Genomic DNA, 16,294 nt, shown 5'->3' on the forward strand with positions numbered 1-16,294 from the left:
GTGACAGCAACCCCTCCCCCTGAGCGACAGCAAACCCCTCCCCCTCCCCCTGAGTGACAGCAAACCCCTCCCCCTCCTCCTGAGTGACAGCAAACCCCGCCCTGAGTGACAGCAAACCCACCCCCTCCCCCTGAGTGACAGCAAACCCCTCCCCTCCTCCTGAGTGACAGCAAACCCCTCCCCCTGAGCGACAGCAAACCCCTCCCCTCCCCCTGAGTGACAAGAAACCCCTCCCCCTGAGCGACAGCAAACCCCACCCCCTCCCCCTGAGTGACAAGAACCCCTCCCCCTGAGCGACAGCAAACCCCTCCCCCTCCCCCTGAGTGACAGCAAACCCCTCCCCCTCCCCCTGAGTGACAGCAAACCCCTCCCCCTCCCCCCCCCACACATCTCTCCCCCCCCCCCCTCCACACACACAGCTATTTAATAACAACAATAATAATCATCATAATAATCCTTTGCAATTTTATTCCTCGCTTTCCTTATTCCAGACGTCTCGAAGCGCTTCGCGGGGATAGACGGTGTGAAGCGTAGTGACTGTGTGTTGGTTTTTTTTTCCGGGCATGGGGGCGGGGAGGGGGGGAAGACGGGGGTTTGGTGGTGGCGGGGCGGGGCGGGGAGGGGGCCCAAACGCGGCATCCCATCCCGTTCCCATCGCGGGCGGCAGCGTCCCCGCAAACAGTCGTGGGCCGAAGCGACCGAATTTATTATTATTATTATTTATTATTATTATTATCTTTTTTTCTCTGAAGGAATTAATGCACCACCAGCCCCCCCCGGCCCGGCCGGGAAAAGCGATCCGTCGCCAATCGACTTAACAACTGACGGGACCGGGTTCCTACTTTGCGCCGCGCGGTTAAAAGGGGGTGCGGGGAGCCGGACTCCCGGGAATCCAACTCAGGTCCACAAGGCTTGCGGCTCGAGTGGTCCTGACCGCTGAGTTACAGGACTCCACCCAGGTTCCTGCAGCAGAGCCAACATCTGGGGCCAATTGTCATCACTTATGTCACCCCATCAGCTGCTGGGCATAAATTCAACCCCCCCACCCCACCCCTCCCTCCCCAGCTTGGACCTCTCTCTCTCTCTCTCTCTCTCGCTCTTTGAGTCCAAAATCTCCTTCTGCTGTTGGGTTGGACTCTTCCCGAGGGACAAGCTTAACGTGGCTCAGACCTCAATTATCCAGATATTTCAGTCATTAGGTCTTTCGGAATACGTTCTGTTGGGATCTTTGACGTGTCTTATGGCAGGCAGTTACCTCCCAAGGTTATTATAACAATAATAATAAAAAAAAACCAAGGCAATTGAGGTAAATGGGAGAAGAATCTGCACCTTTCGCAATCGGTTAGCATCTCAAAAGGTGCGTCGCCGGTAACTAGCCAGGTGTGGTGGTCACTGTCACTGGGAAATGCTATCTATTATCCACCCCTAACAAGGTTCAAATAGAAGTTACGTTGAATAACTAACCAATCTGGAGGATTGTTGGCCAGAACTCCAGGAGAAACTCCCATTTTCAAACAGTGTCATGCGATCTTTAATGTCTCTCCTCAGGTCCCGGCCAACAATCCCCCAGATAAATAACTTTATTTATTCATTTCACGGCTGTTTGTGAGCAGACATCGCAGTGATCAAATTGACTGCTCCAGTCACCACAGAAAAAAGTCTGAAGCACTTTGAGACTTTTCAACATAATAAAGTGCTAAATCAAATGCGAGGAATATTTATTGAAGCTTCAAACGGACATTTTTCAAGTATGTTGAAGCACTTTCCTCAGGCAGAACCATTTAACTCCCCAGTTAACTTTTCTGGATTAATAATAATAATAATAATAATAATCCTTGCATTTGATATAGCGCTTTTCACGTCGGGAGGACGTCCCAAAGCGCTTCACAGAACACACTGTAAAGTGAATTGACTGTATATTTGTGGGCGAACGCGGCAGCCAATTGCGCACAGCAATGTCCCACAAACAGTCGTAGATTGAAAATGACCAATTTAATTATTGTTTTTGGTTTTTTGGAGGGATTATTATTAGGCTCTGTGTGGAGTAAGGAAACTTGCCCAAGGTTTGGCCCTCTGCCTGGAATTGAACTCAGGTCTCTCACTTGCAAAGCGAGTGCTCTAACCACTGAGCTACAGGACTCCACTTAAGGACTTAGAAAGGTGTACTGTTTTCTTGCAAATGTTTGCGGCCTACATTGGTTATTTTGGGAGATCGGATGCACATTTCATTTTTAATCGTGATTATGTCACACAATTTGCAAAGAAACGTAAAGTATTTTGTCAGACACCTTCTCTTCCTCATTTTGTCCCTGAACTACACACTTTTCCTTGGCTGTTCTCTCGCTTGTTAAGAGTTATTGGTAGACAAGGAGCACCTAATCGATACATGGCCAAATAAGAGTTGGTCTTTGTGGGTAATTGATCTCCTAGTTGGTATAAAGATTTATTCCGCAAGAGTTGCCCAGTGAAGACTAAAGAGTATTTTTTAATTGTCTCTCTCTCTATATATTCATCCAATGTGATTCCACCCCACCCGAATTAATAATGGATCATATCTGAGAACTATAAAAGAAAGTTAACTCAGGAGAATAGTACTTGTACTGTCAAGGAAGGTCAGTGCTAGGACACTGCAGATTGCTCCATTCATGTTAATTGAAGTCAATGAAGTGCAGTATGCCAGGAATTCAAGCTATGCAGCTCGAACACACTACAATCATTAAAGTGTAAGTGCCAAATGAGCAAAGGCAGAGGCTTCACTTAAGATGGAGAGTGGACATGGTGAAAATCAAACCGGCAAGGGACAGATAAAATAGTTTGGAGAACAAACTGCCAGCTAAACCCGTTACATTTCAAACTGCCACCCTGCCCACTTTACATTGCAGAACCAAGTGAGGAGTGAACCAGAGAGTTTGGAGATGCCATCACATTGCTTCAGAAAGACATCATCAGGTCCTCATCCCAGATGATTCCAACTTGGCCTCTCTGGCTTCGCTGGCTCATCCTGGGAGTGGATGAGATGAGTCAACTGAATGATCTCCTGAACGACACTGGGAGTCACCTGTTAGGAAGAGGCCCTTCCTGTTGGACACAAACAAAAAGAAGCTGACCATTTCGACAAAAGGAATTGGGTTCAATTCAACAGGGAGTTTAAAAACTCTGCACAGAATGAGTAGTGGACCTCATCACGGATGAGGTCTCTTCAATTTTATCCCTTTATTGGGGTATGGTTTACCCCATTTACCCCTGAGCTGCAGGTAAAAGCCACAGAAGTTTTGTTCTAAGATGCTAATACAAGCAATAACAGAAAGAGAAGCAATAAATTGATTGGGTACTTACCCCCTTTCCGGGTGCAGGATTCTCTCGCTTACCTTTCGGGATGTCCTCACGGGCTTCTCCTCTGCCTGAAATGCCAGGAGTGAAGCCAGGAAAGAGTAAAATCAGTTTAAGTGTATTAGCAGTACAGCGCTCCCTCTCTTCGCCAACACCCCTCAGTGATTGCTCTTCAGTATTTTTTTGTCAGTTGTGGTTTCTACATATACACGTTTCCAAACCACATGGGCAGGTCTGTCAGTCTCATTTCCTGGTGCACTGAGAGAGAGAGCACCTTTCATCTTTAGAGAACATGGCAAAAATACAGAGTGGGTGCGGGAACTGGGAAGGGAACAGGGGCCAAAGGTGCAGTCAAACTGCATTTGAAGGTATGAACGAGGAATAAAATCGATCACTGAGAGGACAGGGAGTCAGTGGAGTTGGGTGAGGTGACAGGTGGTCTATCAGAACAGTTGTGGTCCTGGAATCGAGGGCAGAGACTGAATGGTAGAGTGGGTTGTGGAAGTGGACCCCATGTCTGTGGATGATGTTGGGGGGGGTATCTAGATGAGGAAAAGGAGAGGAGCGAGGATAGAGGCCCGAGGAATGCCACATGTGAAATACTTTGTGTGTCGCTCAATCACTTGTGTGCCATTCAATGCCTCACCATTAGGTCAGATCAGGTGCCTCTGTGCCACTTATCCTCAAAGAACCATACAGGATTTGCCCAGTAGTTCCTGTATAGACACTGCCACCTCACCTCAAGCCTTTCGTGGCCACATTTACAACCATGTTGATCTCGGTCAGCTGTTGTACAACTTGCGATGTTACAGCCACTTACCAAACTTGTCCTCTCTCCCCTTTGTCTGGAGCTGGTACCTGTTGCCCATGCCACATGCTGGGCAGGCAATACTATACTGTCAGAGTCGCCCAATGATGACTCAACTCCAATTAATTATAGAGAAGCCAAAATAAGAGGTCATTCGAGTGATGGGGCATCACTGGCACTTCTCAGATAAGGTCTGATTCTTACTGCAGACAGAATGACTCGCCCAACCACTGAACACTCTCCAGAAGAAGGGTCTCCCCAGGCTGGGAATGGGTTTGGGATATTTCTTCTGGAAGAGAAGCGGTGGGGGGAGAGGCAGGGTCATGTGGTAGAAACAAGGCAATGTGTGCACTTTCTGGAGACAGCAACCGAATACAGCCTGGATGGAGGTCCACGCTATAGGTAAGGTAGGGTTTTCTGGGCTGAAGCAGGAATGGGCTCAATTGAGCCCTTCATTTCATCCCATTCTAGTCTACGTGGCATGCTTCTTCTGTGGTTGCCCCGTGTCTCAGAGAGTAGCTGTGTGCACTCACGCGTCAGAACAGCACAAAGTCAAATCTATCCTGGAATGAATTTCCAAGCTTGGTCACTGGCAAGGCAATGGATGGAGATGGGGAGGGAGGTGGGAGCTGGGGGGAAATAAATCTGCCCCTTCCTAGCAGCAAAACAGTTGGTGATGGCCAGGGGCAAAGGGAATGGAGGACAGATACTTACCAGCCTGCTTAACTTTCTTTGCTGTTTTATACTGGATCTGCTTTAAGAGGTAAGAAGCCCGATCGGGGAGAGTAGATGTTAACACGCTCTCTGAAGAGGTGCCAGAAATACAACTGCAGTGGGATTGGGTGGAGGGCAAGTAAATGGGACTTAAAAGGATTGCTGTTAAAGGAGTCGTCACAGACATGATGGGCCGCATGACCTTCTTCTGTGCTGTAAATTTCTCTGGTTCTAATGCAACGCTCAATCCAAGAGTCCGAGAGTCTCCAGAGAAATTAGCAGCTTTTGTGTGAAAAAAAACATGAAATAAAGTTAACAAACTAGTGTGAGGAGATTTTTCTTTCTTTTTAATTTACAGCAGAAAGGATTATAAAGCATTCAAAAACATCTTACAGAATTTTTAAGGGCAATTCAAACCTGTTTGCATGACTCTGGCAGCGAGGAATAGTCCTAGTGGGCTATTCTCTGACAAGCTTCTAAACAGCTCCGAAATTGAGCATCACTCTCTCACATGCACACGTACAAAATCTGAAAACTTGAAAGGAAAACAAAGAAAAAAAAAAGGAGAGGGAGAGAGACAGAGAGAAAGAGAGAGTAAAACAGAACGAGAGAAAGATAGAAAGAGGGGGGGGGGGGGAGGGGGAGAGAGAGAGAGAAAGAGAGAGACGGAAGAGGGAAGGGGGAGAAGGGAAGCGAAAGGGAGAGAAAGAGGAGAATCCTAGTCTAGCATCACATGCATGTGTGTCAGCAATCTGCGCAGGGCCTGTAGGTACATCTCTGGGCGGTTGCAAATGTGCAACAAAAGCTTTTTGCATTTTCTAGAGTTTTCTTTTTTTTTTCAAGTTTTTTTTTGTGCAATGCTATGACCTGTTTTCCTAATCTCGCAGACCAGATAAAGTGGGTGTCGGGGAGGGAGGGAGGGAGGGGGTGAGGGAGGGAAGGAGGATGGGGGCTGGGGGGGGGGGGGGGGGGGGGGAGAGGGGAGATTGGGGGAAGGGGGAAGAAGGTGTGTGGGGGGTGTTGTGAAAAGGCGGCGTTTGCAAATAGCGGCAAGTCACCGCGGCATGTCGTTAATCATCACTCCCACACCGCACTCCCCCCCCCCCCGCGCCCTCCTCCCCTGCCCCCACCACAGCCAATTCCCACGGTTAATCCCCCCACACCCCCTCCTCCAAGTCGAATCGTTGAAAATGATCCCAGTTCCCGAAAGCCGGAATTTTGCTTTCCAACCTTTCATTCCGAAAGCAGAAATGCCGGCAATCTGTTGTGACTCGCTGTTTGAGAACGCAGCGCTTTCGACCCCAATCTATTCATTGCTGTCATATTTGCTTTTCATTTTTTTTTAATATCTGTGTGTGTGTGTGTGTGTGTGTGCGTGCGTGTGCTCATTTATGTATGTGCATCTTTTTTCCCACTGTATTTAACATATGGTATTTAACATAAAATGTCTGGCTAGATTTCGAGTGATTCATGGTAATAATGCTATATATATATATATATATTTTATCCTTACAATAATCCGCTTAGCAGAGATTATAACTTAATTATTTTTCTGAGCATTACAGCATTCACATTACTTGGCACCATTTGGCAAAGGATTTAATTCTTGGTTGCAAAAGAAAAAATGTAAACATTACTGATTTAGTAATATTATTTGCCTCTTTTTGTTTCTAATTCTAAATACAGTAGCTTCTCTTTTTGCAATTAACCATGCGTTAGCAAAAACATCCTTCTAAAAGGACGTTTAAAATAAGGAGACTCTTATCGTGAAATAAATTTCTTCCATTGTACAAGATATTGCCACTAAATGCTTTTTTTTGTTTGCTCATTATATAATCATGCAAATATCTCCTTTTTTTGTCGTCGTCGAATATGTACAGTATATACAAACAATACATCCACATTTGCTAGCTCATTTCAAATAAAACTATACAAAACCTCCGTTCCATTAACACTCTCGATCCACTTGCAGTAAAATAATTCATATCTTTTTTTCCCTTTTCCATTTATTTTGCATTCATTTTTACCCACTAACTTTGTTTAATATATACAGAGTCCACCTAGGTTGCTGACAGCAACCGAGACAGTGAACAATACTGGCCAGCAGAATACATCATACTCTTCGTAGGCTTGTATGATGTCAAGGCAATGACTGTGACCCCTTCAAAAAAACATCATCCTATTTTTTGAAAGGCTAAAAAGCTTCAATGCTTCAATCATAAGAACAACGACGACAAAGACAACAACAACAAACACAGAATGAAATCGAAATAAAAAATAAGTTAACCGAAAAATAACAACGAGAATTTTCCCAAAAGAAAAAAAGTTAAATAAACTACACGCAATATATATATATATATATATTCTTTGTTTTTTTCTTTTTTTAAAAAAAATTCAAACGAAATAATAATAAAAAAAAATTCCTAAAAGTAAGTAAGGCAAAATAAAGTGCTGGATGTGACAGAACACGAGGAAGGTGCCGGTGGGTGTTGAGGAAGGAAGGTTTTTTTTTTTGGAGTCGTCTGAAAAGGCAAAACGCAGCTTATGTGGTACTTTTTCCAACTTTCTGATTAGTTCCTCACTCTTTCCCTCCTCCTCCCCTCACACTAACACACACCCACACACACACAGGCACTGTGGTTAGGTATCACGGGATCAAGGAACTCGTTTCGAAATGTATCCCAGCTTTAAGATCCTCGGTTTCGAGCTCTGATACTCAGAGCTGCTCACCCCCCACATCACGTGGCTCAGAGGGACACCGTGGGCTATTATGCGTGGGTTATTATGCGCCATGTGCAAACCCATGGGCACACAACGAATGTCAGATGCCCTTAGTTCCTCAGTTAACCCATGAAAAACGACTTATAGTTAGTTATATCCTCGTTCAATCCTTTTCATTGATTTATCAATCACATCATGAAGGGCACCTGTGATCCCCTCTGTGCACATGTGCTGGGACACATGGTGTACACATGGCTCATAATAGGCCCAGTACGGTGTACGAAAGGCCCTGCTCACAGGGAGTACGGAAAGGTTTCACACCATCAGGTGTCAACGTAGGTTTAACTCCAGGTGCCAGGCAGCAGATCATCTCCTGGTTTCATACCTGACCACAGTGCTCTACCTGTGCAAGAAAGCCCTGACACTGAACCTGGCTGGATTCCTGCACAACCCCTCTCCCTTCCTGCTCTCGGCAGACTGAATCGCCCCCACCCACCCCACACACACCCCCTCACCCCACACACACCCCTGCTCGACTCACACAATAAGGCTGGTGTTCCCAATGGAAGGCTTTTGGTTTTGCTGAAACTTCTCTTTGATTCCCCCGTTTTGCCCACCGCCTGACAAACCTGGAGCAATCACTGCTGCGTCCGTGCTGCCACGGTTGTTTTTTTGGGGCTGTTAATCCCACTTTCCGGCTTTCCTCTTTCCCAATGATAATTATCCTTGCATTTGACAGATCGCCTTAACTTGTCGTCGTGACGTCTCAAAGCGCTTCACAGAATATACTGTAAAGTGAATTGACTGTGTGTATATATTTTGTAAGTGAAACGTGGCAGCTAATTGCACACAATGTCCCGCAAACAGTTGTGGATTGAGTGATAATAACACTGCTCTCAATACTGCTCTCCATCAGTGCTCATTGAAACATCTCCCAGTGTAACTGTGAGTTACAGTATCTGGCAGCCAGTGGCATTGGAGAACACAGGCTGCCACATACTGTTCTCTCTACCCCCAAAGGGAAGCTCAAACCAGAACTTGTAAACCGAGCCCCCAAATTCCCTCTCGTCTTAGTCCGCATGGCCATTTTGTCTTGAAATTTAGATGGCGCAGAATATTCTTCAACTGAGTCCTGATTTACAAGTCGGTTTCTTCTTAAGAATTGCGGAAAACTGGCTTTCAAAACAAGGGCAGGGTGTAGGAATTGTCCACAATCCTGTGCCGTCTTTAGATTTCAAGATCTAATGGCTGAGACCAGGTGGAATTTCAGGGCCTAGGTGCCACATGCACCTAGTGATCGACCCTTTCATTCCCCCCCCAAAAAAAAATCCCTTCGATATACAGTATATTTATAAATAAATGAGACAAAGGTAACGGCTCAGATAACTGTACACTCAAGAACTTGTCGTTTGAACTGTGAAATGAGCCGTCAAGATCTCAGAGCCAGTGTCTGTCACAAGCTAAACCGTACGTTTGTACAGCAAGGTATATAATGTAGCTTTCAGGAAATTCTCTACCGATAGTCCTTACATGTATCACACACACACACGTACATCAGACACGCATCACCCACAGAAACGTATCACGTATACACGGACACACACACAAACGTCACACACACACACACACACATAGACCCTTACACATCACACACACAAAGCCATCAAAGCAATCAATCAGCCTTGTCCATTCACTTCAGACATAATTTCTCACCAAACGACACTATCTAGGAAGAAAGCACCTTGGATCCAATCGCTCACAATCCTCACTTCTGGATTCCGAAATCCCGCATCTGCAGAATGGATTTACAGATATTAAATCGTGACGGCAACAGGACATGAATCACACTGTTAGGAGCTTGGCTCTCACCCCACCCCACCCCATCCATCCTCCGAGTGCCAGGGCATAACCAGGCTCCTCTGGGACAGACTAAGAGCTGAATTGACAGCCACACATCATCTCTCTCACTGGCTGTGGCACTGTGTCTTACGGTTGTTAATAAAAAAAATCTTAAAATCTGCAATACTGTAAACTTTTGATTGTTAAAAAAACTCTTATCTACAATAATATTTTATACAGGTTTTAGTCGCTCGGTTATATTTAACTTCCTTACTCTATGGTGTCTACTAATACAGACCCACACTCTTCAACATAGCACCTGAGGGGTCTTGGAATACTTGGCTGGTAAAGTATGTCTAACTAGTATTTACATTGTAGAACACTTTGCTGAGCTTAATCGGTGTGCTAAGGTAGAAATGGTTGGAATTAAGATGTGGGATGATCTTATTTACGTTGCACGGAGGTACTGAAACTTCCAGTGGATACTATTCAGTGGGGAGTGTCCTCTTCACCCCCCGCTCTCCACGGGAGTGGGGGGTGAACGGGTTAAAACACAAGAGCCACAGCATGAGCTTTCCTTTGGCAGTGCTTTGCGGAGTAACTTGGCGCAAACTCCAGGATTGCTCTCAATGCCAGTCTGCGATCCCAGGCCTTTCTGCAGGTCACAGACACTGGAGAGACCGTAAACTGGATCAGAGAGGGTAACTGTGTGAGGGCATCCTGTTTCTTTATGAGACAATGAGGGAAAAGGCGAGAGAGACAGAGAGAGAGAGAGACGGAGGGAAAGAGTTGCAGTAAGAAGCTCTTTCTGCAGTCAAATCTCTACCAGACTGGTTCTGTCCAGGCCACTCTTCTCCAGAGAATGCCAGGAACTCACTGAGGAATCCAAGACCAAACACGCCTCTTAATCTTAGCCATTTGCTCTTAACATTAAAAGAGTGTGTGGAATAGTGGGAAGTTTCATAAAATTAGGTCGGAATTTGGATGCCGTTTCCTCCGCAGTTTAAAAAAAACCCGCTTTCAAATTAGGAGTGAATTTAAGATCTTTCCAGAATTCTACACGACCTCGACTGTGCGGCACTGGGGCTCTGTTTAACCCCTTAACTTGCTTTATGTCAGCTCCCTGTAGATGTTCAAGAAAAACATAAGACTATAGCAGGTTTTGTGGCTTGTTGGTCAGCATGATTGTCAGAGAAGAAGTCCTACAGTCACCTCCCTCCCCGCTCGGTGTCTTGTTAGGTCAGGGTAACAAGGGATATGGGGCAAGGGCGGGTAAATTGGAGTTGAGGTACAGATCAGCCATGATCTCATAGAACGAGGGAACGGCCTTGAAGGGCTGAATGGCCTACTCCTATTCCTATGTTCTGTCCCTGTGGAGCGCTCCGAGACGGGACGATGTGAAAGGCGCTGTATAAATACAGATGGTTGTTGTTGGGAATAATCCCAGGAACAGATGTGATGGTAGTGAGTGCAAGGCACCCATTCCCATCCTGGCTCAATTTGGGTGCATTTTCGGGGTCTCAAAGCAGAGAGGCCAGCCTCAAGAGCCTAGGAATTATTTAAAGGTGGCGGGGGGGGGGGCTTCAAAAGGGTTGAAAAGCGAACTCAGAACATGTATTGCTTTACACGTACAACTCCCTCCCTCCCTCCCCACCACAACTCATCACAAGTACACACACAGCAACCCCACCCCGCCCTCCCCTGCACTCCACAAGACTCACTCATGTCCTCGTTCGTGTTTCTAAGAGCAAAACACTCCTGGCCTGACGGGGAACGAATAGAGAACAGCAAAGCCTTCCATTGGGGCTGGGTCCCCTGCCCTCTTCCCAGAGCTCTGCGGTCGGCACGTATAACACTGTGGCTGGCACCTAGCTATCTACCCACCCACCCAACGCCTCAAGTGACCACATAAACCGCCCGTTGCCTCCTCCCCTTCAGCTTGCAGCTCAACGTCACTCCATCCACTCACCTTTTATTTGATTTGTTTCTTCCCCCATTTTAGCCCACCCCCCCACCCTGAGCCCCCCCACCCCTCTCTCCCCCCCCACCCATTTCCCCCAGGCGTGCGGTAGCTTATTTCCTGACATAAACCCCCGTTCGTTTTGCAAACCTTGAAACGCAGTTTACAGTAAATAGAAGCCAGGCTGGTAATAAGAGGTTAATTCTTTTTCTACAAGTTAGTTCAGTTTTCTCTTTTAAAACATAAGCTTCAAGTCCTATGGTGCCTCGTTTGTTTTTTTTCTAAAAAAGGTCCGTAAAAGTGCCGATGTAGTTGAGAAAAAAAGGTTCCAGAGCCTTGTTGCGATGAAAAATGTTGCAAAATCTTCCAGAATCTGCAGTGATCTTTGTGAATGTCTCTGATATAAACCTATATAGTCAGTTAGCAATGTTTTATATCATTGCCATGTGGTGCTTCTGTGCGTCTTCAGGTTCCTTTGTCTTTCTCAATTCTTTCGCTCTGAATTGGGTGGGGGGGGGTGCGAGGGAGGGAAGGGGGGGAGGGGGTGGGAGAGTGGGATGGGGAAGGGGGAAAGAAAAAGTCACATCAAATTACGGGTGTCAATTCGAAGGAACGTGAGCTCTACACTCAATGAGAACGTGAATCTGACAGAACACACACACACACGGTGCCTGGATTTTGCCCAGTCTTCACCTGGAAGGCTATTTTGCCTTTAAAGTTTAACGTTTTAAGAGAGTGTGTAAAAAAATGATAACTCCAATCCAGGCTTAATTTGGAAACTAGCTCACTAACCAAGCCTGGAGTTTATGGAGAATAATATTAAACCTTTGCATTTAACACGTTGAGACATCTCAAAGCGCTTCATAGAATATACTATAAAGTGAATCGACTTTATATTTTGTGGGTGAAATACTGCGAGGCCTTCAATGTTTAAGACAAAATACTGTGCTGGGCTGTGAATGACTGAGAGCGATTCGGGGATTAGGTGCCTGGTGAAATCTCAGAAAGAGATTCAGAGGACACTTGATTTGGAGCCTTGGATTGAGACACACACGGCTGCTGTTACTGAGACCCGTGGAGGATGAGTTGCCCAGATATGAGAGGACAAGTTCTGTCTCTGGAGGGTGTCCTGCAGGGCGATAAAAGTGATGGCTTTGGAGTGGTGTCTGGGACATTGCTAGCAGGATGGCTGGCTCGGTTGGTCAGTGGTATGTGGGGACGCAGCACGGCAGTGATTTTTAAACAGTAGATCCTGCAAGTAACCTGGATGTGTCTTCACCCGGGCAGGAATCTCCTTTGGCCACGATCTGGCTTTGCGAAGTTTTGGAATTAAACTCGGTGTCCGATACAAGTCCCGAGACACACCCAAATACCTGCAGGAGTCACTCCTTCCAAAGCCCGTCATCAACCTCCCTCTTTTGAGATGGCCCATTGTGTGTGAACAGGAGCCGCAGTGCCCCATGAGCTACAATACAAGACAATACAAGAGGAAAGTTTGACAGTTGTTAGCTGAGCTGCGAGGTGAGGTTGCAGCCCAGGGCCTATACACCTCAGGCCCAGACGGGTGGGGGGGAAAAAAAAATATTTCTGGGCCGGGGAGAGTGCGCATTTTGCCACTCTTCACCAGGTCATGGTCTAAAAATAAATATTAAACTCCCCCCGAAAAAAATCTTTAAAGTCACTCGAGTGGCCAGACATGAAAAAGCAAAACTCTGAGGCAGGAGAGAGAAACCATTCCCTGCGATTTACAGCTAAACAACGAACAACCGCAAGTTCTCTCCTTGTGATAATCGCGATAGTTAATTCTGAATGACGGAATCGCAGCACGTAAACTGCACAGTAAATCGTTCGATTTGCCGTCACTTGCTCGGTGAGGAGTCCGTCTTTCTTTTACCTGCGAAGCAACCGCTAAGATGTTCGGCACTAAATATCGAATGTGGAAAGCAAACTCTTGTCTGTCGGTGGTGCCAGCAAATCGCAGAAACTAAAGTGGGCGTTAATCTGGTTTGCCGACTCCCTGCACAGACACACACGCGCACACACCATGTGTCCGGACACTCCGGAATCAGTCGAGGTCGGCAGAGAAATCGCTTGACCCCCAAAAAGTTGATTAAAAACAGCAATAAATAACACTCCATAAACCACACTTCGCCACACGTTCAGAGACTGCAGTTACAATGCACTGACTGAGAGTCCATCCGAACGTTGCAGACTGTTCGACCATCGGAGGGTGGGGAGGGATGGAGGAAGAGCTAAGTGGGATCTCCCTAGGGTTAGGGTCGTGTAGTGCGGGGAAGGGGGCGATGGATGAGAATTGATACTTATAACAGGGAACTGTTTGGCCCGTGCTGTGCAAGTGTCATCCCAGCTCCTGTACAGCACGTGGGCAGATCCTCTGGGCGCTGGTGCCAACACTGTGCACTGTCTGCACCAGCTTCAATCCCACACATCTCGGTGATCATCCGTTGATGGGTCTGAATGAAAGCTCCTTCCCCAGCCTGACTAGGCGTGACAAGCAGTTGGTGGATGGGGTGGGAGGGGGGCGGTGGTCGGTCGGCAACCAAAGCGAGCCTCGGTGAATGGGAGGTGTTGACGCTGACTCGCGTCAAGGTGATACTCACGTCACCGTCCCTCCAATGTATTTTAATTAGCAACAATAATTCGTGCACAGGATGGAAGAATGTCGCAGAGGCAACCAAATTCGTACAAGACGATAAGCAGAGTGACAGAATGACATGATCGTTCGGATAGTTAAAGTTGGAATAGATTACCTCCCTCCGAGTATGTAAGGGTTGAGCTCTAAGACTCCAGCAAATGTGGTTTTCTTTTCTCCCAGTGCGCTGTGGAGGGCCATAGTAAAGGGTTTTTAGAGCGATTGGTATTGTTTCTGTGCTGACGTGTTGTTTTCTTGTACTTGATATCACACTGGGTTGGTGTGGGGGATGGGGGGTGGGGAGGGGGAGAGGGGGGGAGGGGGGGGGGGGCTGTGGCTCAGACCCATGCGTTCCCGTTTCTCTCTGGCTTTTCCTCTTTTCCTTCATTAACTGTGTCTGAAGTTGCTGAACTCACAGAGCACGGAGTTAGCACGGAGTGTGCGCTTGGGAGCTATCTCCGTACCCTCTCCAGGTAACCCCCCCCTTCCCCACCTAGCCCCTCCTACTCACCAGGTAACCCCACTTCCTGACCAGATAGCCCCCCCCCCTCACCAGGTAAGCGTGTGAGAGCGACTGCGCACACAAGTGCCAGCCATGATGCTCTTTTCTCACGGGTGCTAAGGCACAAGTCTCCCTCGTGTTGTCCTGTCTCCCCCTGGGCACTGGCACTATGGGCCGGGCTTTGAAACTAACCCTCAAAGTCAGGGTGGGGCAGCGATCGGGTGAGTCACACTTGGGGAAAGGCTTCACGTAATCCGGGCTGAGGTGGATGACTCTTGGGCTCTGGCACTTTCAGGTGGAGATTCTGACAGGCTTGTGTTGGGCCGGAGAACGATAAGTTCTCCCTAGGAATCCTTGGGTCACTGGGCCGAGCGTTACTTTCCTACCGGAAGATCTCGGCCACAGCAGAGTTACAAGGCCCCCCCACCCCACTGCCCCCACACCCCCAGTCACTGGGTGAGACCTTCCTGTGTCTCATAGTTCCTACCAAAAGCCAACAGTGCTTTGCTTTCCTTGGCGTGCGGGCTAGGTTAGGGCTTGACTGTCACCAGCCGAAGGGTTCGAGGATTCCCCCCACCCCCACCCCAACAATGTACATGAGATAAAGATCAAGAAAGCAGTAGTTTAGAATATCAACGACATTGTGAAAAAAAATGCAACAGATCCGAAACCCATAACAACAGGCCAACTGATAACATAGCATTAACATGTCTGCATAGCACCCGCTTTTATCACCACACATGGACAGTGTCACCAACAGATGGGCTTAGCCCCCGAGAGGTTATTTGAGCCCAATGTTTTGAGCAGAAAATTCAAACCTCCTTTGAGCCCAATGTTTTAAGCAGAAAATTCAAACCTCCTTTGTGACCGAGGCTGAAAAAATATCCCCTCCAAACAGCCAATTGTTTCCCTGGTAATTAATATCGGGGGTGCGGTGTGTGTGTGTGAAAAAAAAGTCCTTTTGAAGTCCAGTTTTTGGAGTTTTTTTTTGTTTAAAGCTGCAAATATATTATAGTGTTGCGTTATCCTCACGCGCCCAGGTTGGCAGCTCGTCGTTTTGCACTGAGTGGGAGGCAGGAAAGGAGGACTGGCACTCAAAGTATCTCCGACAATGCACGTGGGAGATCTTTGGGGCTCATGGCCTCGGCTATTACTCCAGCGCAGTAGTGGCATTTTGCCTCCGGGATCAAATTGGTAAAAAGTGACCCAGCATTTTACAGTGACTCTGTGTGTGTGCGCGTGTGTGTGTGTGGTGTCATTTGCTCTGCAAGTCCTGATCCACAAATTTAACTGCGTGTTTCTTATTGAGAAATCCACCAAGCAACATCGCAAGTTATCAGAAATTCCAGAGCCACACATTTCTTGTTTAGAAATATCGCAGTCTTGATAACTGCACGTTCCTTAAGAAATCCGTCAAGAAACCTTGCGAATTAGACCCGGGCGTGTGAGGGAACACGCTGCCCATCAAAGATAATACTCCTGGCACAGGACAGGGACAATTGCGGACCCCCATTTGGTTGCTATCAGCACCTGCTGGGAGGAACCCTGCTGTGTGTGGTTGCTATAATATCTTGCAGCTTTAAGTATTCGCACTCATCAGCCTTTTAGTTTGCGCCTGTGACATCAGCCATATGCACACATGCAGTCGTTCCAAACTCGGCAATCCATCAATCCACGGCTTTGTGTGTCCCTGCTCGCTCTGGTACCTGGGCACAGGTAATCAGAAAGATGCCCCTACATGTCAGCTCATGGGAATCAACCCGAAGC

The 16,294-nt window shown here is 47.2% G+C and overlaps 1 protein-coding gene across 1 annotated transcript in view; it reads right to left on the bottom strand.

Annotated features, from left to right (window-relative positions):
• Positions 1-11,472: 11,472 nt before the first annotated feature.
• Positions 11,473-16,294, bottom strand: part of camta1a (calmodulin binding transcription activator 1a) — a 278,218-nt gene continuing 273,396 nt past the window's right edge. The window contains exon 22 of the mRNA XM_042343585.1: positions 11,473-11,870. Within this exon, the coding sequence (XP_042199519.1) occupies positions 11,804-11,870 (67 nt within the window). The 3' untranslated portion in view covers positions 11,473-11,803. The remainder of the gene's footprint in view (positions 11,871-16,294) is intronic.

The sequence above is a fragment of the Callorhinchus milii genome, unplaced genomic scaffold (assembly GCF_018977255.1).
Source record: "Callorhinchus milii isolate IMCB2004 unplaced genomic scaffold, IMCB_Cmil_1.0 Scaffold24, whole genome shotgun sequence".
Taxonomy (NCBI): domain Eukaryota; kingdom Metazoa; phylum Chordata; class Chondrichthyes; order Chimaeriformes; family Callorhinchidae; genus Callorhinchus; species Callorhinchus milii.